Raw genomic sequence first — 23,586 nt, forward strand, 5'->3', positions numbered from 1 at the left:
GGACCCTGACCCGTGTTTTGACACTTGTAAACCCTTCTTAAGGCCCACCAACCGAACTGGCAACCCAGTTACCTGAAAGGTTGCCAGAGTTCTTCGGTTGGTCGCCAGCTCTCCTCTGTGTCTTTTCGGGCCTCTCGCAGCCCCCACTGCTTTCCTGTGTGCTGCGGCGGCTCTGCAGCGCTTGCTTCCTCGCGGGCTGCGCATCTCCTGTCGACTACGCATTGCAGCCGCCTCTCGTGCTAGGGTGCCTGCTTCTCTACGGCTCCAGATGGTCTCTCCACGGTGGACAGGATAGGGACACCTCTGCATGCAGGGCAGCTTCCCAAGCAATTACTTCCTCTGTTCTCCACTCCTCTCGTGATTCCCCCAGGAAGGACCTCTATCTCCTTCCTGGTTTTCCTCCTCAGTGTTGAATGGGTCCTGCCCAATCAGGTTTGGAAAACACTAGACCGTTCAATTCAAGTTCTCATGAATGTTCTCTATGCTTTGGCACTTCTTCATCCTAGCATTGATCTTCAGGTTTTTCAGTAAGTCAATTAGTCTCTCCCTCGTCTCAGTACTTAAGGGATGCATGTCCCTTTAGGAGTCCACACTCTTCCTCGTCCCAGTACTTCCATTATTGGTGTATGGCAAACACATATTGGAACACTATGGAAAGTGTTGGTAGGAGGGGGGTAGGAATGTGTGTTAGGGTTAGGTGGGCTATGGGATACCATGTTCTCCCCAGGTCATCACTGATCCCATAGGATGCTTCCCTCCCCATGAGATTCACTTGTTGAATACCAGCCCCAGGGGTACTATCGGGTAGCAGCCTCATCCCCCTGGCCTCTTGGGAAAGGGCTCCCCCCTAGGGGAGCAGGGACGACATTCATCACAGTAGGTTGAAGGTCATAAGGTAACCACTTTTGAAGGTATGATGAATCTTGTCATGCTTGAACATATTTTTGCCTCTCTTTCCCCAGGCCTTAAGCAACATTTAGCAGATTCTAAGAAATGAGAGCCTAAGAAAGTGGCTATTGCAGCTGCTCTATGGATTTGCCAAAGTGCGTCACATAAGGACAAAGCAGAACCTCATAAGTATGAGGGGGGAAAAAGCAGAACGAGGGTAGTGATAAAACTGGATCCCATAAAAACATAAGGGGGGTAAAACACATCGAGATCATTAAGGTAAGAGTAGTAATAATTGGTACTAGCCCATTTGCTCGTAGGCCAATTTTTGTGAGACCCATTTGCTTGTGTTTTTCTTTGCACATTTTGTGGCAAACATAGATGGGGGGGGGTTAGGTTTAGGCATATATTAAGATGGGGAGGTGAGGGGTTGCAGGGGGTTACCCCCACTTTTTGCGGTTAGCATGTGTAAAAAAGAAAATCAAAACTATTTCAGCAAATGGGTCTCGCACAAATTTTCTCAAGCAAACATCCTAGAATTGTGGGAATTCTCATTCCAAACAAGAGACCAGTACAGTAAGCCGCACAACTTTCAGAGATCCACAGGATCTTGTGTCATCTATGGAGCAAGTGGCCATGTGAATGTAAATCAGTCCGCTACTTTCAACAAGTGGTTTCAAGAATGCAATCGTCTTTCTCCTAACTCTGGTATCGCCACTCCTCATTACCTTTTGCACATCCACACTATTCACTTGCTATTGGCGATTTGGGTGAGGGTGGGGTCCTGCAATCCAGGTTTACTTCAATAACTGATTAGGCACTGTCAATTTGCATGTCCGATTCAAGATTTGAAGATTTGCTTTGCGGTGTGCAATTTGTAGACCTCTTCATATACACTAGTACATCTTCCAAGATACTTGCACTGCCTATTTAATACACAAATGCATATTGTAATAGCAATTTAAAAAGAAAATGGATTAGCACTTTACCTGGCCGAAGAGCGACATTCATACATTGTAAAAGTGCCTCTGATGCATTGGTGCATGCTTCAATACCCCGAGATGAAGCAAGATCTCCTTCTTGAAGGGCCTTTATATGGCCTTTCGAAAGGTCCATATGGTTCTGCAGGATCAAATCACAATATACCATATATATTGGTAAATTACAGACTACTAAACATTTGTTGAAATAGTTTCTTACTAATAAAAACAGATATTACTTGATATTATAAATAAGGTTTGAAATGTCCCTCGGGTGACGATATAATAATCAGCACTTAAGAGGGCAGGGTGCCAGCATGGGGAACCAACAGTTTCATACCAACTAAAATATAGATGTTAAATGTATTCACACATTTCTTTCCATTATGAACTAGGTAATAATTTCACAGGCAGTGAGCATAAGCAGAGAAAATACGTAAGACTAGCACTGGTTATCGGATCATATGCTGATCTGACACTCTCCTTCCCTCTCTAACTTTATATCTCCGTCTCTATTTGTGCGAGTCTCGTTGTCGGGTCTACATTTGCTTAAATTACCCCAGCTGTTGCTGAATGCTGTGCAAACAGAATAGAATGATTTTTTGAGGGGGTGGAGGTAGCTGTGCTTTCTGCAAAAGCAACTATTACAAACTATAAAATGCAAACTGCCTCTTTTTTAAAAATGTTCATGATCACTTCCCCTATGTATTGTAGTCAATAGAATAATGTTACACTTGTCTTACTGATCAAAGCACATTATCAAAACCTAGATTAATCAAATGCATTATTTTCTGATAGAAGGTTATCATTCCAGGACAGTTAGTCTGGTATACTCATACTGTACTCTATTGAAATACCCCTTTGAGAAAGGACAAGGGTGCCACTGGCACCAATGAGGCATGCAAGAAGTGAAGTGAGTGGGCACCACTTAATGATAAATCCACGTCTCTTTGGTAATCAAAATTGTAAACAAAAGGAGACTTTTTCAAACAATTTGTAAAAGGAGCTGGCCGTGACGAGTTTGGAGACACCCAAACTCAAAATACACGTGAAGCAAAAGACCAGGTGATATACCAAGTCACGTAGCCGCTCTCTTATATAACCCAGACTGGGTGTGTGCTTAGTCGAAGTTACTGTCAGTTCGACTGGGTAGTAAAAAAATATCTCAAGTTAAGAGAAGACAAAAACGGAAAGCTTTGGCACCCACATATGCCAATTGCTTTATGTACAAGTTTGATATGGACAATGTACTTAATAAACAGGAATGGAACAAGGACATTCACTTATGGACGCGTTACATTGATGACATTTTCGGTGTGTGGAAAGGCACTAGGGCAACTTTTGATACCTTTTTTGAATACCTGAACAATATTGACCAACGTATTCAATTTACAAGAGAGATCTCGCATGATACAATCATTTTTCTAGACGTTTTGATCAAAAAACAAGCAACTGGCTACAGCACTTCTCTGTTCCGCAAATCAACTGACCGCAATAACCTTTTACACTGTCTAAGCTTCCATCAGCCAAGTCTTCTCAGAAATCTCCCGTATAGCCAATTGCTACGGGTTAAAAAGATTGTGAGTGACCCAGATGACTGCATAGCACAACAACTAGAGATGAAAGAAATTCCTAGCATGTGGTTACAAACAAGAAGAACTCGACACAGCATCTGCAAGAGTTAGTACCCTGGTACGTGAGACCCTACTGTCCACCCAAAACCCTAAAAAGAAGAGAGAATTAAAGTCACTGGTATATGTATCCAAATTCTCCATTCAAAGCAATAAGATTAAGAAAACCATCAAGAAACACTGGGGGATCTTTAAAAATGATATCAGGGTACAAAATTTATTCAGTGAATTACCAGTGTTTGCCTACCAACGCAGTAGGAATCTCAGAGACGAATTGGTGCATACGAGACCACCCCTTAAAGAGCCAATTACTCAACGGACTGGAACATTTCCTTGTCTTCATTGTATTAACTGTAACTCAGTAATCAAGGGCAATGTCATTAACCACCCCACAACAGGGAAGAAGATTCTCCTTAAAACATACAGAACCTGTAACAGTATCAACACTATTTATGGCATCAAATGCCCATGCGGAAAATTCTATGTGGGCCAATCCACGAGAACAGCTAAGACACGGTGGAATGAACACCGGTCTTGCATCCGGAATGCAAATATGAACTCGGCCGTAGCGCGCCACTGGATTGAAAATGGACATAATCTGACACAAATAAGATTTGTGATTTTGGAGGTACTAACAAAGAACAATCTACATGAAGATTTGGGTCAGCGGCTTAACCGCAGGGAGACCTTCTGGATAGACAAACTCAGTAGTCTAACACCTAATGGACTCAACGAGGAAATCAATTATCATTGTTTCTTATGATCATGTGTTATTTCTATTGCTATGTCCCTAGATAACTAAGTATATGATGACATGACTAACTTTAACACGGTATTTTCTGTGCGGACCTACCAACCACCCTGCTGTATCTCCTGGACTCTTAGTCTGGGACCTAAGGTGCTGTCCTTTGACGACACCAACCACAGCAGCGATATATATGAGTGTGCAAAATAGGTATATTTGCACGTCCAGACTTCTTCTGAACTTTTAACAACATTGCTGCACATCCTGGACCATGTGTCTAGGACCCAAAGTGCCGCCCATGGACGACACCAACGGCAGCAGTGTTGTAGACAAACACCTTAGATGTTTTCATTGATCACTGTTTTATTTTACCGCATTCATTTTGTATTTTATGTATGTTATGTTATTTGTTACTGTTACATCTATCCTCTCTTTTGTTAATAGTATTTCTTCTATTTCCATCTTACTCTTCTGATTTTCTGTTTTTCTTTTTTTATCACTCCACAATTCCACATTTGTACACATGAGGTCTGATAAATGGTTTATTCGATCTATATCAAGCTTTCTGGCTTGATTGCAGCAATAGAGTCTGAACGCGCGCCCATTCGGGCCACGATGCGATCACGTGTCGTTTATAGGAAGCGTTGCCTTAGTAACGCTTCAATGCAACAGCCGCAGTTCTGTTCATGCCGGCAAGGGGAGAACTTCCCCGCTCCCGTGACTAGCACGGTAAGACTTTCCTCACCCCTATAATTACTTTTAACCACGGATATTACCATTTACAATAACGGGTCTCTTTTGCTTGCAGTAATCACATTGCAGGCTGTCTTTCTGCACTGATTTCCGTCAGGCAGGTACTTTTGATCAACACATGGACTCCATTTTGCCACACTCTGCATTCAACTTATAAATCACAGGTAACCTGTCATTTCTCTATTTTATTCAACCAATGGACATCTATATTTCACAGCAACTCACTAGTTTTCTTTTGTTTGTTTTTTCCTCCTCTGCTCATCCACTTCCACAACTAAATGGTATGTTCTTAACCTTACTATGTTGTTATATGACACCAATTGTATACGTATTTGAACTGTTTTTTGTGTTGTTTTTTTTATTGGTTTTTTTGATTTGTGAAATTGAATGGATTATCTTTAGACTGGCCCTGATGAAGGAAATCTATTTCCAAAATGCATTGGCAACTTTGGTCTGATTGATATAATGGATTGTGGCAAATTCTTCCTCACTAAGAAAATATTAGTGACTTCTCATTTATGAGATTATTTTTGATAAAAATTGTTTTGAAAAACAGCAAAAAGCTTTCAGACAGTAACTTCGACTAAGCACACACCCAGTCTGGGTTATATAAGAGAGCGGCTACGTGACTTGGTATATCACCTGGTCTTTTGCTTCACCAATGAGGCATGCAGCCATTTTCTCATGAAAACAAAGAACATTTTGGGAACATAATTATGAACACATAACTTTATATTTGACAAATATGCCTGTAATAAATGGGTTGTATGCATGACTCACTAAGTGCACATTGTACTAGTCCTCATTGAATTTTTCTCAACACTTGCCCTAACATTAAAAGGTTTCTAACATTGTTTGGATTAATTATTGAATGCTTCTCATGAAAACTAGGACAATTACACTGTAATTTGATTAGCAAAATAACATTAGAAAAGGATGTGCATCCTAGTCACCCTATACCACAAATGTATATAAACATTCTATGTCCAGTTTTAGGTGATAAAGATGATGATGATAATAAAAATCTTTATTCAGAAATATAAATTCCCATCAAAGAACAGACAAATTAAAAATGTTAGAAATATAAAAACATTTAAATACAATCAAAATCATGTAGCCCACAAAAGTATACTAAAATCATTGATCAATACATAAAGGTTGCCTACGTAATATAACGTCCAGTTCAGTATACAAATACACTTTATGGGCCGTCAGTAAATCTGGGCCTGACAATATAAATGTGAGTGCTAATTGCACATGTCTGATTTTGGAGGTTCTTAGTACTGGGATTACAAAATCATTTCTTAGATTTGTTAGGGTAAGACAAAAAATAAAAAAGGCAAGAAATAATTTTTGTCACTCACAGCTAGGACAATTTCTTCTCACAGTGTGATTTGCTAGTAAAGAAGGCCCCCTTTCTCCAGTGAACAAGAGATTTGCTCTAAAAGTCATAATAACTGCCCTTTCCCTTGGGGTGACAAACCATTGGACATATGCTGGCCTTACCATATATTTTTCAAATGTTAAGTTTATTAAAGTTTTCAACCACTTTACAATATATAATGCACACTCTGGAGGTGCTAGAATTCACTGAGGCCCTGAAGGGCAACAAAAATGTCTGCAACAAGAAGTAACTTCACACCCCCTCCACTATCAGCTCCCCCCCCCCGCCGAACCCCACTCCTACCCTGTTACATCCCTCGTCTTTACAACTAACACTGCTGTGTTCTTCCTGGCACTTTACTTAATGAAAATCCAAGTCTTTGAGTCCATATTGCACCCCTTCCTTACCAATCACCTCCTCCCTGTTGCGGTTCCACCTTTTGAGATTTCCTCCCTAGTGAGCACCCCCTCTACAATCCTTGTGGTACGCTCCTTGGCGCAAGTAGTTCCTTTATTGTCTCATTTCCCCCTTCTGCCCCAGGGCGACCCCAGACCCCACTCACATAGGCTACAGAGCCTGGTTGATGTCTTTCTCAATAAATTCAGCCCACTCCATCTCAAGAAGGCCCGCTAGACCATGCACCCCTGCCGTTATTCTTTCAATTATATAGAAGTTCCTTGCCACAGTCAGCCACTCATTCTTGCCAGGGGGGTCTCAGTTTTCCATCTAGTCGTTATGCAGGCCCTTGCAGCGAAGAGCAAGGACGCAGCCATTTTGGGAAGTCTCCTATATTCCCTTTCTCCCCCTCCTCCCCCTCCTCCTCCTCCTCCTCCTCCTCCTCCTCCTCCTCCTCCTCCTCCTCCTCCTCCTTCTTCTTCAGCACAAACAGAACCAAGAGGGGAGACTTTGTCCGGGCTACTCCATCTATGTCCCTTATCCACCCTAAGACCTCGTCCCAAAAGACCTGAACCCTTGGGCAGTCCCACCACGTGACAGTAATCAGCGTTCCTTCTGCACCTCCTACAACACTTGAGGCTTGTGGTATGGAACATCCTAGAGAGTCTGACTGGGTCGTGTACCATCTATGGAGGAGCTTGATAGAGTGGAGTTTGTATTGGCAAGAGATGGAGGTCTGTGCTGCACCCCTGCACAATCTGCCTCATAAGTCGGTGTCAATGTTGTCCCCAAAGTCGCGTCCCTACTGACCTCTCAGTTTATCAGGGGATCCCTCCTCCCGCCCAACCAAGGCCCCATACATAGCCGAGATCAACCCCCTTATTTCTGACCTTCTATCCAGGAGCGCTTCGAAGACTGTGAGTTCTGTTTGTATCTTTTCCCTCAGTTTTGCCACTGTGAGGGCCCCTTTCAACTGTAGGTAGGTGAACATAGAGAGTTTACCTATTCCCAATGACTGCTCCAGATCGGTTATAGTGATAAATCTGCCTCCCCTCCAGAGTTAGCCTATCCTCTCGAGTCAAGCCTCGTACCATTTCTGGAATCTCTCCGGATTAGGTATCATGTCCCGCACCACCGGGGCCCATAGATGTGCCAACGGGGAGGGCCATGTCATAACCCCATTCATGTCCCGCACTTGTTTCCCAAAGGGTACCCACAATAGGGTGATCATGAATCCTCCTAGGGATTTTCTTTCTAGGGACCCATAACTATTCGCCCACCGTAGCTGGGTGCAGCATTAGATTATCCAGCCCGATCCACTGAAGGTCACGCGGAGATCGAAGGTGAGGTATAAGGACTCGTAACTGCGCAGCCTTGTTGTATAACGTCATATATATGGGAGACCTACTTCCGCCCCCTTCTCTTTGGGTAATACCAATGTCTCTCTGGGGATCCGAGCCTTTTTCCGTGCCAAAGAAAGCTCGAAATAACACTCTAAAGAACCACACCGGAATGCGAATGGGAAGCATCTGGAACGCATATAGAACCCTGGGGAGAGCCACCATTTTAAGCGCATTGAGACACCCTAAACGAGAGGGGGCATAGAGGGGGGTCGGGATTCGCCTCCAATAGGTCCCCACAAGTTCTTGTGACATTTATACCCAGGTATTTCATCTTGTTCAGGCTTATCTGCATCCCCAGTGGCGTGAACCTATCTATTTCCCCATCCCTCTTCCGATCTAGAGGAAGGAACACCAAATTAGGCCTATTCATTTTCAGTCCCACACCCTGGCCATATTGCTCGATCAGGGAGAGCGCAGTGGGTATGGATTGCAGCGAGTCCCTTATGTACAGGAGCATATGGTCTGCATACAATGCAATTTTATATTCCATCACCCCTCCTCCCACCCGACTTGAAATTCCACCGCCCCTGGGTTGTCCCTAATCCTGTGGGCTAAAGGGCTAAAGGTTCTAAGGAGAGTGCAAACAGTATTGGGGGATAAAGGGCAGTCTGGCTCATTCCTCTAGCCAGTTAGAACCGACGGGAGTGTCCTCCGTTCACCGCAACACTCGCTCTGGGTAATGCATACAGGGCCATTATGCCACAGAGCAAGTACCCCCAATACCAAATTGAACGAGGACAGCCTTGAGAAAGCTCCACTCCACCCTGTCGAACGCCTTCTCAGTGTCAAGTGATAGAAGGGTCGGGTCCCCCACCATGTCCCGGGATGCATGCATCATATGGAGGGTCTTCCGCACTGTATCCACCTCCTGTTTCCCCTTAATGAATCCCACCTGGTCTGGGTGGACTAGTACCGGCATATGCCCCTCCAATCTTTTTGCCAGGATCGTGCGTGTGTATATTTTCGCATATATATTCATAGGGAAATCAGGCGGTAGGACGCACATCCCCGTGGGTCCCTCCCCTCTTTGTGTATTACGGTAATGAGTGCCCTCCCAAATGATTCCGGGGCCTTCCCAGTAGTTAGTTTTTCGTTGAACAATTCCGTTATATATGGTGACAGGACGGGGAGTAAGGATTTATAAAACCCTGCTGTATATCTATCCTTCCCCAGAGTCTTGCCCATTGCTAATCTACCCACTGCTCTCCTAACCTCTTCTTCCATTATGGGGGCGTTTAGTGCCACCGATTCCATATGAGAGAGTTTAGGTAGGTGAGACTCTGCAAGGTACCGGGTTGGATCGTCAGCTTCCTGGCCCACCTCTGAGGAATACAGTGACTCATTAAAAGTCACTAAGGCATCTGCAATCCCATGTCCTGGCAGGGCAGTATCCCTGTCTGCCTCATCAATTCCTTTAACCCACCTTTCTGCCCGTTGCCCCCTCAACCTAGCCACCAGTAATGCATCCGCTTTATCCCCCTTCTCGTAAAATGTTGCTTCAAATATTGTAGGTTCTGGATTATCTTCCCCTCTTCCAATAGGCAGAGTTCCTCCAGTTTACCCCTTGCGGCCGCTATGTGTTCCTCCAGGCACCCTGACCGGTCATGCGCTATTTTGTCCAACCTCTGGATTTCTTCCCGCAGCCTACCTTCTATTAGTATCGTTCCCTTTTTTCCTTGCCCCTCCTCTAATTAGAATCCCTCTCCACGTGGCCTTTCCCGCCTTCCATACCATATCTCGCGCAACCTCCCCCATATGATTATTTTTAAAATATTCACAAATTTCCTGTTTCAATTCCGTGTGAAACACGCGGTCCTTCCACAGCGATTCATTGCACCTCCACTTCGTCCCTTGGGTATCATGATGACCCCCGCATTGGAATTCAAGTGCGACCATATCATGGTAAGACCACGATATCAGTATGATCTCGGAGTTTATTGCCTCCTCCCAGAATTCCCTTGTTATATACATGTAATCTATTCTGGTGTATGTACCTTGTGGGGGAGAGTAAAATGTGTAACCCCTCTCATGGGGATTGAAGGGTCTCCATATATCCCTGAACCCATATCCCATCAATGCTTCCTGGAATTCGAAGTGTCCTGGTTCAGGCGAGCCCTGTACCGTGTCCTTTAACGTCTGCCTGTCTAGATCCTTATCCGCCCATATGTTAAAGTCCCCCCCCCTGGTGATAAAGTGGCCCGCGCTCTCAACCAATATCTTTGCTATTACATTCCTCAAAAACCTTAGCTGGCCCTGTTTTGGGGCATAAACCGTTGCAAACGGGAACCACACAAACGAGAACCGCGCTCCACTTATGGTACCAGAGACCACGAAGGCGTGACCCTGCACATACGAACAAATCTTAGTAAGTTCCATCCTTTGCGATCTGTTCACCAGAATCCCCACCCCCACCTTCCTCAGTGGGCCAGATCCCAATATTGTCTGCCTATCTGCACACTTGGGATCTTCCTCTCCTCCCTCCTGGAGAATCTGGTCTCCTGCAGGAACAGTATGTCCAGTCCCGATCTCCGGAACACCCTTGCGACTAATGATCTTTTTGTGGGTGAATGAAGCCCTTTAGCATTAAGGGTGCCCACTTTCAACGTGTCACCTCGAGGGACCCCTTTAGCTTTTGCCTTCACATTATCCCGATGGGGGTCATCGATTCTTGCCACCCTCGAGGGGTGCAGACTTCAAAATTAGCCATGTCACGAAGTTCTAGGATAGAGAATTGGGTCTGTACCAGCGGTTCCCCCTCTACAGCCCCCCTTCCTTCCCCCTCTCCCCACCCACCTCCTCGGTCATCCGGCCCCTCCTGGGAAAAGACACCAGGTTAGTCCTGCCTTCTCAAACCACTTTCCATAACCTCTGCCACCACCCAACCCCCGGTGATCCCCCCCAGCGAAACCGGTCTAGTTCGACCATATTTATAAGACCCCCTTAAGATAACAATAATAAGAATACTGCTCTGCCTATGAATCAAACCAACTCATGTCCTGGACCCCCGCCAGGCCCCGCTCCAAGTGGTAGCTACTTCAACATATAGCCGCACATTAAACCATAGGACACTGTGCAGTTATGTCTCATCCGTCGGTGGGGTGCCCAACTTCCTGTACTTTCGTGTGCCCAGCAGCCTTCCTCTGTGTTTTCCCTCGAGGTATGCAGTGTCTCCTCGTTGCCCGTAAGCTCCCTGGTGATCCGATGCATCTCCTTTTCCGTAGAGAGCTGGTATTTGTGGCCCTCAATTTCAAAAGAGAGGGCGAATGGAAATCCCCACCTGAACTGCACACCCTTCTCATTGAGTCATCTGGTGAGGGGGGGGGGCATAGGCGCCTCTTCGAAAGGGTAAGCGAGGAGAGGTCTTGAAAGACTGTGATCCTTGCCGAACCATATGCCACTGCTCCCTTCACTCCTGCTTTTTCAAGGATCTTGAGCCTGTCCCATAGTTATGAAAGCGGGCTAGGACTGATCTGGGACCGCCTGTCGTTCCTTCAGCCCTATGAATCCTCGCTATCTTGGCTTCGTCCACTGAGTCATTTTCAAAATTTAGTTTTGTTTTCTTGTAGATGGACCTCCTCAGATCGATCTCGAGATATATATATCTCTCTCTCTCTCTCTCTCTCTCTCTCTCTCTCTCAATACAGAGGTTGTTACGCCTCTCTCAATTTTCAAGGTCGTCCATTTTGAGAATATCTCCTCCTCCTCTCCTCTCGGCCTCCGAAAGGCGAACATCCATTTGGGTCTCCAGGGCGTCGAGGGAGGACTGGTTACATTCCACCTCCTCGAGCCGTCTTCCATTTTGTTAATCCATTAGGTAATCTTGTCCACTCTTCCACCTATGTCCGCTCTCATATGCCTAATCCCCTCCATGAGCCCTGCAATGTCTTTCTTTGTCGTCACCGACCCCTCTTTGCCCTGCGACATAGTGTCTGTTTTGTCCAGCCCTTCAGAATCCGTTCTCGGTGTATACTTGAAATTCACCAGTTTGGCCCTAGGGTCCATGAGTCCCCCCCGACCCGGTTTCAGCACCTTAGAGCCGCCGATGATACCAGGTCGGAAATATGTTCTCTTTTGGAACCATGTGGGGTGGGGTCCGCCAGTGTCTTCTGTATACCGGAGACCTGACCAGAGTTCAACTCAGGGACTCCCTGGAGGGGCATTGGTTGGGGAAGTCCCACCACGGTGTATGGATGAGGCCGCACCCCTCGTCAGATTAGTGTTATAGGCTGTGTCTTCCCTCGAGGCCACCTCTGACATCCTACGACCTCACTGCGATCCACTTCTGTACCAGCTCCCCCAGCCAGTCCTCCTGTGGGGGAGGCAGGCACATGCCCCAATCAATGGAGGCCCACACCTCCCTCTTCCTCCGCTGTCCTTCTGCTACTCAGGGTATCCTGAGAGTATGCCTACTGTCCGAGGAGTTCCTCAATCTATCCTTTCCGTAAGGTGTCTGGTCCATTTCTTGAATCCCAAGGCTACCTGGCCCTAGCGGCGTCCATAAGGGTCAATGGCTCTTGCGGAAATTTGAGAAAGGGTATCCTGTCTCGGAGCAGATGGCCGGGGCTCCTCACGACTCTCGTGCATATGTTTCGAGCCTCCTCCACAATGATAAGGAGTCCCACAGGTCTTCCAGCAGCTCCCTTGTATGGTCCACCAGCTCCCCATGGGGGGACTCCGCCCTCAACCAATGTCCAGGTCAACAGTCTCCAAGCCCACCAGGGCTCCGCCGTCCCCGGGGCAATCTCAAAGTCTCTGGCAGTCTATGAGGGGGTGGGGGCAGTTGGTCCAATAAACCAACAAGTAATCCTTATAAGGCAGGCAGGATGGGATTAATTGTGGAGGGGGAGCAGCTCTCACCGCCCCTGCTCCCTGTTCCTTCAGCGGCTGGGGGGGGGGTTATTACCACCCCCACCGTATCCTTATGAGGGCTTTGGTGTACCAGATGGTGGGGGGGAATGGCAGCCTCAGTGTGGGCGTGCGCTGTGTTCCCTTTGCACCGCGGCACAGTGTCTGTGAGCCAGGCGTTTAAAAGCCCACCTGGGCAGTCCCCACCGCGGGCTCCTCTCTGTCCATGTACTGCCCTGTTGGAGCTGCCGCACCTTGGGTCCACGACGGGGGATGGTTGCCCAACTCCCTGCGGTGTCTTTTCTGTAGCCGAGTGCCGATGTGTCCGGATACTTCATTGGGGCCTTTCAGCTTCAGGCCCCTTCCTGCTCCCCAGCACTGGATCCCGCTTAGGGAGCCTCTATCCCCCTGCACCCCTGCTGTCACTGCGGGCTCTGTCTGGGCCGCGGGCGCCCGGCTGTGGTCTCGCCGGCTCCCCCCCCATCCCTCTCTGCTGTCGCCGGAGATGCGTACCCGGGGCACTTCAACACTGTTGGATGGGTGGGCGCCCAGCCCCCGACAGCTCCTCAACTTGCCCGCATTGCCACCTGGTGATGCGGGGGGGGGAGGGGGAGTAGTTCTCCACCCGCAAGGACCCCAATCGATCCGTCCCGCTGCCCACTCCGACCCATGTGTGCATTTGGGAAACGCATAACACGCAACTTCACTGGCTCTTCGGGCCCGGGCAGAGGGCATGCCACAGTCTTTTTACAACACGAGGGTGCCATTCTCAGCGTTCCCCTGAGCGTTTTCTTTCTTTCTTTGGCCAGCGCGTGCTGGGGTTCTTTATTTCATGTATGGTCTCAGCTGGGTCCGGGGGTTGGGGGGAGTCAACAAAAGGGGGGTCTGCTTCACCTTCTCGAGCCCGGGTCGGGAGACCATGGTAATGTAGACTAATCATCAGCGTGTCCCCTGGTGGCCTTCCTGGGCTTACCATTTTGAAGGCAACGTTACGATAATAAAATTGGACGCTTTCTTTCTGCAAGTCATTTTTGTTCCTTGTTCTTGTTCTTTGAGGGTAGAAGGCCTCTGTTAGCTCTCCTCTGCTGGCATTACCTATATGCGACTCATCACTGAACAAATAACCAATGCCAAGTTCTTGTAGAGAAGGTTTTATGCACTTTAACCAAGGCTAGGCACACACCCTGTGTTTAGCTATCCTCGGGACATCGCTGACAAGTCAGCTAGGACATTTGGTAGTGAGTTTATATAGAGGTTGAAAATGAACGAGGCCAGTACATAACCCTGTTGCACTCCATGGAAGATCTTGAATGTTTGCGTTTCATAGCCCTGGTTTCCCTGTGTTACCTCTGCCGTCAGGTTAGTGTGCATATGGATTAGGATATTTAATATCTCGCCCGGCATTCCCATGGAGTGTAATACACTCCAGAGCTTGCCATGATCAACGCAATCAAAAGCAGTCGAAAGGTCCATAAATGCTAGGTAAATCCTGCCCTTATTGGCACACACATTTATCCAGAACCAAGCGCAGGTTGTTCCAATGCCCTCTCGGAAGCCATATTGGTACTCCGAGAGAATCCGGTGCTCAGTAACCCAAGCCATGATCTTTTGATGCAGCAGACGCCCAAACCACTTAGCTGATGTATCAATGAGTGAAACTGGGCGATAGCAGGCAGGGTCAGTTCCATCTGCTTTTTTAAAGATCGGGTCAATGAAAGCCTCCTTCCACAAGTCTGGAAAGATCTTTAACTGGTGCATTTTATTGAATGCAAGGGTGGCAGCCGGTATCCAAATCGCCATTTCATGCTTGAAGAACTCTATTGGGACAGTATCCGGATCTGCCATCTTGCCATTTGCAAACCTAGCGAGGGCTGTCGCTACCTCATCCAATGATACCACCAAATCTGGGCCTGCACTATATTTACTGTAGGGAGTCGCTCTGGTTTTTATATCATCCAACTTGTTGATGCCGTAATTTGTATATAGTGCCGCAAAATGTTTTATCCACTTTGCTTCACCCACCCAGTCAACACGCCCCTTTGCTGATGTATCCTTGGGGCAAAGGCCATTGGCAATCACTTTCCAGTAGTCCCTCGTGTTGCCCGATAAGGAGGCCCTTCCCAGTTTATGTCAGGCAAGTTCTATCTGTTCTAATTTGCTGGACTTTAGCCTATGTTTGTACCGTGCCCTCGCTTCGATGATATCTGTCCGGTAACTACCCTGGCACCTTAATGCTTTTAAGAGGGCTCATTTTGCTAGCCTGCATTCTGTATTGAACCATGCCCGGACTCTCTTCCGGGCCACGACAGGCTTCTTAAATTCTTGGGATATGCAGGTTATTAAGTCTGCCCAGGCTTGCCATATGCTCTCCGTGGGTGCCTCTGGATTCAGGCATTGCGCTAATTTATCTATGGATGCATACATGACCTTAGACGTTAGGAAGTGGGGATTTACCATATTCAGGGGATCTACCATATTCCACCGCATAGGTCTTATAAATGGCGGCCTCAGGGAATTCCGTCTCAACAGCTGATCCCTCGTTAGCACACCATAATGTTAGAACAAGGGGGTCATGGTCACTTTCGACCCTGGGGACTACTTGGAATCTTTAATCCAATGCCAATCTTCTACTTTCAGAATGATGTAATCAGTTATTGAGCAGTATTTCTTGTTCATGAAAGTATGTTTGCCCGGAGTGTCAGACTGAGATCTTCTATTTACTGCTCTGAATCCAAACCTAATCAAAACCTCCATGAATTTCCTTCCCAGAGGGTCTGTGGTGGCCTCAATCAGGGATGGTGGATAGATGTTAAATGCAATGTCTAAGTCTAAAATAGTATCAATAGTCCCTGTATAAATTCCAATTTTCAAGTTGAAGTCCTCACCTTACAGAAGTCTAACATTTGGGGAGCTACGTTCATAGCTCCCGACATCCTCCAATGCCTCTAGTAAGGCTGACCTCCACGGTTCCTGCCGCAAGAAGACTAATGCCTCGGGAGAGTAAATCTCAAAGCCCGCCAGATGTATCGTATTCAGAGCCCATGTCTCCTGAAGTAATAAAATGTCCATGCCTTCTAGGAAGATCATTAAATCAGGATCCCTGAGCCTGATCATAACGCCCACCAATTACCAGGAGACAATGCTGAGGGGACGCATTGGGTGTTTGCCATTTTTTAGGATCCAGACAGAGGCACATGTGCCATGCACTCATACACAGTGGGGGTCATTACAACCCTGCCGGTCAGGTAACAACAGTGCTGGTAGGCTTACCGGCACCGTTGTTACCAGACTCAAATGGTAATGGGGAATACCATTTTTCCAGTGCCTGACTTCCCGGAATGCCGGGGTCGGAATACCCCAGTAATTCCGAGAAGCCAGGCACTGGAAAAATGGGCAAGTCCGGCGGCAGCCTGCCGGTTTTACCGGACTTGCAATTAGGCCCAGTGTCTTTTGCTCTGGATGTTAACATGCATTGTGGTGATTTTGCCTACACACTTTCTAAAGCAGCCTGGGTCAAATCCATTACATTTTCTATGGCTGAGTGGCCATCCCCCCTCGCCTGTGCAGACTTGTTTGTATGTGTAGATGACTGAGACGGGGTCGCTGTGATGACACAGAGCGGCACAAGCCAGGTATCATGCAAGTGGCACATGACATGTTGTATGTTTTGGTACACCTCCACACCTCTAAGTGCTATTTCATCCACACAGTTCAATATTGCACCTCATAGGTGCTGGTTTACCATCCCAAATCTGACATTACAACCACCACAGAACATACAGGCCAATAACATGTGTGTGACTGAAAACATTTTAAAATGTTAAATCCTTGATGTCTAGGTACTCCGGCATTACTTTTACTAATGATCTCTTATAAGAGTACTTGTTTCCATGGTTCCAACACTGAAAATAGCAGATATGTCATCCCCATCCCCAACGGCTCATCCCCATCACGTTCAATGGTCTTGACCACAAGGTCTTTGCGCCTGCTCTCAATTGTCTCCTTCAGGCCTATATGAGGCAATTTCCCACGTTCTCTCTGATTTCCCAAAAAATGTGTGATCTCCATGCAGTTGTTGTTGCTTGAGGTGGTAATCTAAGATGCAACTGATTGAGGGCCGTTTAGACCATTTTTCACTTTTTTGTAGTATATTAGTGGTTTCCCAGGCTGTTGTGGCCGTAGGATTGTTTTTGGCCTGCTCACGGGAGGCACATGAGGGGTAGCTCCTAGAGAACCCCAGAGATTGCATCAATCGGGTGAGAGAGATCATCCCTGCGGGCCATGATAATAGCTTCCGTTCTACACTCCTGGGAGTGAATTGGTGGATTTTTAATTCAGACTTTGTCTGTGTCCCCATTTTTGCCATTGCAGGTTTCCTAATGTCTTTTAGTAGCTGTGGAGCGTCACCTCTTAGGAGTTTAAGGATGCTCTCGATGCATTTATCACCACGCTGCTCATCCTGGATAAGTAAGACTTGCATGTTTTGGAGCTCATCCTTGATGTCATCTACTGATGGAGAGATGTCATTCAGCCAAAGCTCCAATATTCATGGCTACCCCCTGACCCTCCATCATCATGCTGGATCTCTTGACCTTCACTGATGTTGTAGGAGTTTCCTTTGTTACTCTACCGAACGTCAGGAGATTGAATGGGTTGTGCACAACCCATTCTCTTTGATTCTCTTCACAGTCTTCATGCTTCTCGTGCGTGTCATGCAAGTTAGCGATGGGTTTTTCTAAGGCCAAACAGTTTTCTGCATAATATCGATCTAATGCTTTCAGGACTGACATGTCTGAGGGTCCATTTTCTCGGTGCAATCCTACAGGCCCATTTTCCGATTGACGAGAGATGGGTGAAGGAGTGAATTTACCTGGTATGATTAGTGGGGAGAAGACGGTGGCAGCCGAGACTCTTCCTGTGCTTGGAAATGAAGTTGAGTTCTCAACTTCTTAAAAGGGTAGGGAAGAAATCCCTTGATGAGTTGGAACGCGAAGTGTTCTGGTACGTCTCTGGGCTGCCTTGAATAATCCAGCCTTCCATTGCGCCTTTAATCTCATTCCTCTCTTCCCAAGCAGTTGGAATAATCACAAAGGACAAAGGTGAGGGCAAAATCGAATCAGGGTGGGAATCGGAGATCACTGGGCGCTTTTTTAAAGCCCACTTTATGGTTGTTTGGTAGCGCTTCCCCGCTGGTTTTACTAATTGATGGACAATGCGCATTCATGCAAGTTGACTCGCCGGTTTAGGCACTCTCTCTGCTGCCTCTCCCCTCTTGGATCTGGCCTTTACTCCCATGGCGATGGATGGACAGGTGGTGGGTTGACAGGTGACAGGTGTATATACTGCCAGTTGTGATGCAGGCAAAAAAAACTTTAGTCACTAAGTCACTTTAGTCTATCACCTTAGTCTATCAAGTCTATCAAGTCTATTGTGGAGATTGCCAATATTCTACTGTGTGCTGCCAAATCCAAGAAAGCCACAGTCATACGGCCAAAGCCCGCAACTATTCCACACACCAATGTACCCCAAACCGAGAGCTCTTTGTGCTCATTGATGCAATGCGATTAACAACAATGGTCAGCCCACTGACACAGACTCGTATCCATGGTTCCCGCGACGGCGATACAGTCTTTTTTCCCCCCATTCAACCACAAACACATCCCACCCACAACCTCACACCCATGGAAGGATATCCAAAAACAGCTCTGAACAGGATTGCCCAAAACCAACCTCCCAACAGCTCCTTGATGCATAATAAAACACCAAGACCACCAATCGAGCACCTTTAACCTTCATGTTATCCTTAAACATAAGTCCAATCTCAAGTTGTATCCTTCAATGAGTAGTAAAGCTTTTCATCTTTCAGGATCAACCACATTTCCGGGTACCATGCCAACACATAAGGTGTCTATATAGTCTTCCATCCATCTGCTATTATAAGCCTAGCTACCAACAGAGATTTGGTGAAAAAGCCTTCAGATCAACGGGCTGGAGGGTAAATATTCACAAATGGGTTTGCTCAGAATATATACTGGAGGATTGTTAGGGCTTAGTAAAACCATTCAACTGAGACAGTACACGACTGAGCTCGTTGGCAGCGTAGACAGAGCAGCCAGGCTTATCTTAGGAGGGAGAGAGGGCTGTAGAATCAGTACAAATGAAATTGTAATAGAAATGGTCCAAAGAAACACTGAAACACAATGTATTGTAAAAATAATAAAAAATATTATATAGAACCACAATTATATAAACAACACTATGCTTGAAGGTACACGGACCAAAGCATATAACCTTATTTGGAACAGTATTTCTAGGGAAGTCAATCCTTTTCATACACATTAAGTATAGGTCACACCTATTATTGGGGAGTAAAAACCAATGGTTACTTTCAGATTACATTCTATAATTGAAGGGTAGTAGACCCTACCAGTTGTACCGCACACAAATCAACTGGACAATATACTTTTCTGATCTAGTGAAACACAGATAATAAGAACAGTATAAACCTATAACTCTGATTCAGGATAACACACTTATTCCAGGGGAGTTGGACTTGGTGGTGTAATATTCAATTACAGTTGCTTTTCAGTTCACAGACTAAGGAAGTAAGAACTAACTTATTTTAGGATTACACAGTTATACTCAAGGTAAGTAAAACTATACAGTTTTTTACAGGAGCTATACAAGCAACTTAAAGGCAGTTGTAAACCTAAGACTCTTTTTGCGTCTGTCTAAAACAGACCAGGGAAAGCAAAACCCAATGTTACACTTTATGAATGACTCAAAGTTATTCTAGGTAGGTAAAACCTAATACAGACGTATTCAGGACAGGCTAACAGCAAGTCAGGGGAAGCAAGACCCAGTTGGGGGACACTCATACAAATATCCTAACAGGAATAATACAGTGAAACCAACAGCATTACTTTTGGGAGGAGGCACAACCAAATCACACGTGAGTAATATACCCTTAAATCTACTTTCTGTTAGAATGGCGAAACATTTTCTAAGGAAAGAAAGATGTCTCATATACTTTTCAGAATAGTGCAACACACATTCAAAGTAAGTAAGAACTTTTGTAACTGTTCACTCTCAGAGTTAGTTACCAACCAACTCTTTTTCCAGTAACTGTTAAACACTTATTCTGTTTTCTATGCAAAAGGCCCGCTCCTTTGAAAGTCTTATTCTTGGAGCATGAGTGTTCTCAGTGACAGAAGGGGGGTCACGAGGGTCTAGTGTCAAATAGGCAGTGTCAGCAGAGGTTATTAAATAGCAAAAGTCAGAGTTCTTAAGGAAGACTGATCAAACAGGTGAGTATTTTACTTTAGAGTTAGTTGAGGGTCCAGGGGCTTCACAGAAGACACCGTAGGAGGATTCCAGCAGTGAGCCTGGGTGAACTGGACGAGAGGCATCCCAATCACTGTATCTCCCCAGCACACCACATAAGGTGGGGTGTACTGGTTTTACCAAATAAAATGTAAAAGGGATCCAAAGATCCTTTCTACTCTCGGGACCTGCAGTTCTCTCAAGGTTAGCCAGATAAATGTAAAAGGGGAGCCCCTAGGCCAACCCAGCAACAACAAGCCCTTATTGCCAAAAAGTTGTCAAAGAGGATAAATAACTTTTAAAAGACACTATGGAGAGTCTAAAAAAGTTATGGGGTTGACAAAGTTCAGGAAGATTTACCATTACTATGAAAATCATACCCAACAAGGATTGGTCAGTATACGCTGCTTGGTGAGTTCAGCAATTTCGCTCAATATCTCCTCCCACAATTTAATCAATCTACGGCCGTCCACCAAATATGCATAAAGGTGCTCGTCCACCCCTCCAGCAAATACCAGATTCACCCGCAAGATTCCGAGTGTTTCAGCAAATATGGTGTCCTATACACCTACAAAACAGCTTATATAGCCGTTCTTGGAGTAAGGTAAAAATGGAAACCTTGTGTGTCAGTCTGCTGATTTTCTCCCATTGCTCGGATGACAGTACCAGGTACAAGCCCATATTCCAAGCCTTGGTATGAACTCCGATTAGCCAACATTTCGGGGTTACTAACAACTCAAATAGGAGATCATGTTCCTTGAAGAAGGAAGGGAAAATTGTTGTTTTTCAAAACTTGTAAACATTCTGACTACCTTACTGTTAATATCCTTGTGTGAAAGCTAATACCCAAGTTGATAATACTGCAGGGACTTGGCCTCACTTCCGCAAAAAGAATGTAAACTCACCTGCAAACAAAATGAGGGCAAACTTGTAGCCCTCTGAAGCCACTGCCTAAATCCACTACTCCTGAATGTAGGGGTAAATAACAAGTTTTCATTCAGTGGCGATCCCAGACCCGGAAAAGAGGTCAGATTGCTATTAACTGCCAGTTTTTCCCCAAGTTCGCATTACTTGGCAATCATGTGCAATTGATAAACTGTCACAGGCCTATAAACTACAGGGCATATATCAAGAGGAATAGCCCCGACATCCTCCTAACCTTTCAGGGATCTGCTAGAATTTGGATTAATTAATTTGCTTGGCATCCTCAACCATGATGCCTGATAGTACTTTATAAAATATTTGGGCATGCCAAGCCACCCTGCGAGCGAGGTGAGGCGAGAATCTGTGATATCCTGGGAGCCTTACCCCACCATACAAAATGCATTATCTTCCTTTCTATGACTTGTTGGGTATCAAAATGGGCAAGGTTTGAAATATATACAACGCGTGACCAGGTCTTGAGAGCATAGGAACCCCTCTTAACCTGGGGTGAAAGCCAGATCCAGAAATAAAACAGAGTGGAAACAGTGGTCATTGAGAGAGCCACAATTCATGTTCCCACCCCAAGTACCTGCTTATATATAAACAGTACCAACTTGCATCACACCATACCTCCCTCTTGAGTGCAATGCTAGTCAGTGATTCGCTTTCTTTTGTAGAGCTAGAAATAAGGCAGCTGAACTAAGGAAAGACCACCTGCTGGAGTGCAACTGCCAAGCACCCCATGCTCAATGCCTCCAGTCATCTGAATACAAGAGCCAGGAAGGTGAGGAGGGAGGAGGGGGGGGGAGGACAGGAGGGAGGAAGGGAAGGAGCAAGAGAAAAAGAAAAAACAAAGAAACTGACCACCTAAGTGGTCACCAGACACGCTGCGCATCAGTGCCCAGCACTGCGCATAAACCACTAATAGCTGAACTACCTAGGACTTGCTGCTGAGAGGCTTTCACCTTACTGTTTTTCACTTACCTTGAGGATCATCTCATTGTGGCCCCCCAACACGAAACAGGACACTGCAATGCGGGCCGCCATTGTTGCAGCACAGCGACCATGCACAAAGAAAAGGGACAGAGCTTAACCCGCTATTTGTAAACTCCAATGACTGCAACACATCCCAGCAGGGAAGACAGGGCCAGATTGATCAGCGTCAGTAATCCAATGAGAGAACGAGGGGTGGGTGGAATAAGAGACGCTGCTTGAAGCAGGGAGGTGTGCGTTGTTCAGGTGAGGACAGAGGAGGAGGAGATGGCAGACCAGAAGATCAGTAGGAGGAAGGATGGTGGATTGGAGTGGGGGGCCGAATTGGAGAAAGGTGAGGTATTATTTGGTGACAACAAGTGGTACTGGGTGGCAGGTGTGTATGCAAGGCGAGTGAAAGTGTTAGCAAAAGTGTAGAGGGCGACAGGAAATTGAGTGTCAGAGTGAAAGGAGGGTGACTGGGAAGAAGCTGGAGTAGAGTGGTAAAAGTGTGTAGGAGGGAGTAGTAGTGGGAATGATAAAGTAGTAGCGCAGAGGAGTGAAAAACTAGTGTGGAGAAGCGAATAGTAACATTGAAGGGTAGTGGCAGGAATAGAAGGGAATAGAGAAACAGACGGACAGAGGATGAAGGCACAGGGAGAAGATGAAGAGAATGTGGTTGGAGTTAAGCACAGGGGAGTAGCGAGAGGAGAATAGTAGTTAGAGGTAGGGAGAGTAACACCAGGGCATGAGAGGAAAGAGACTGAGTCAGGCAGTGTGTCTGGAAGGAACAAACCTACAATCTCTTTAGTTAATAACTACATTGACATAGGACAAGCTTAGAAAGTCCAAGAGGGAGATTAGATAGAGAAGGTGATTGCCTTTAGGCCCTCATTGAGAACTATGTAGAGATTAGACAGCAGGGGTTAATAATTACTAGGTACTAACTTGGGGACAAAGGACACCTGGGCTAGGATGGAAAACACTGCAAGTAGACGAGTGAGGGACAGATCAAGTGCCCTGCCTAAGAACTCAATAAAAACCCTTGAACCTCCTCTCACAGTTGGAGTGTTCTTTAAGCCATCTGTGAGATGAGCGAGTGATAATACTCATCCTGATCGAAAGAAGCCACTCTATACAGGATATCGCCAGCCATTTCCAGGACTGTATATTTTCTTTTAGAGTAGCAAACATAGTAGGTTTGTTAGTCCTACATAGACCAGACAATTTGGAAGTGATATACACACACTAAGGTACTTCAATTTTCCACTCACTTTTGAAATCGGAATGATTCCAAGTAGATTATCCCAACTGTCCTTCGAGAGGTTTATGTTAAGAATTT

At 46.0% G+C, this 23,586-nt stretch overlaps 1 protein-coding gene across 4 annotated transcripts in view; it reads right to left on the minus strand.

Moving 5' to 3' along the window:
• The window catches only part of EXOC1 (exocyst complex component 1), a 791,619-nt gene that overhangs the window by 602,262 nt on the left and 165,771 nt on the right, over positions 1 to 23,586 (minus strand). For all 4 annotated transcript variants that reach the window (XM_069631625.1, XM_069631623.1, XM_069631624.1 and 1 more), the window contains one exon: positions 1,878 to 2,010. In XM_069631625.1, the coding sequence (XP_069487726.1) occupies positions 1,878 to 2,010 (133 nt within the window). The remainder of the gene's footprint in view (positions 1 to 1,877; positions 2,011 to 23,586) is intronic.

Source organism: Ambystoma mexicanum, chromosome 6q (assembly GCF_040938575.1).
Source record: "Ambystoma mexicanum isolate Mex_15411 chromosome 6q, UKY_AmexF1_1, whole genome shotgun sequence".
Taxonomy (NCBI): domain Eukaryota; kingdom Metazoa; phylum Chordata; class Amphibia; order Caudata; family Ambystomatidae; genus Ambystoma; species Ambystoma mexicanum.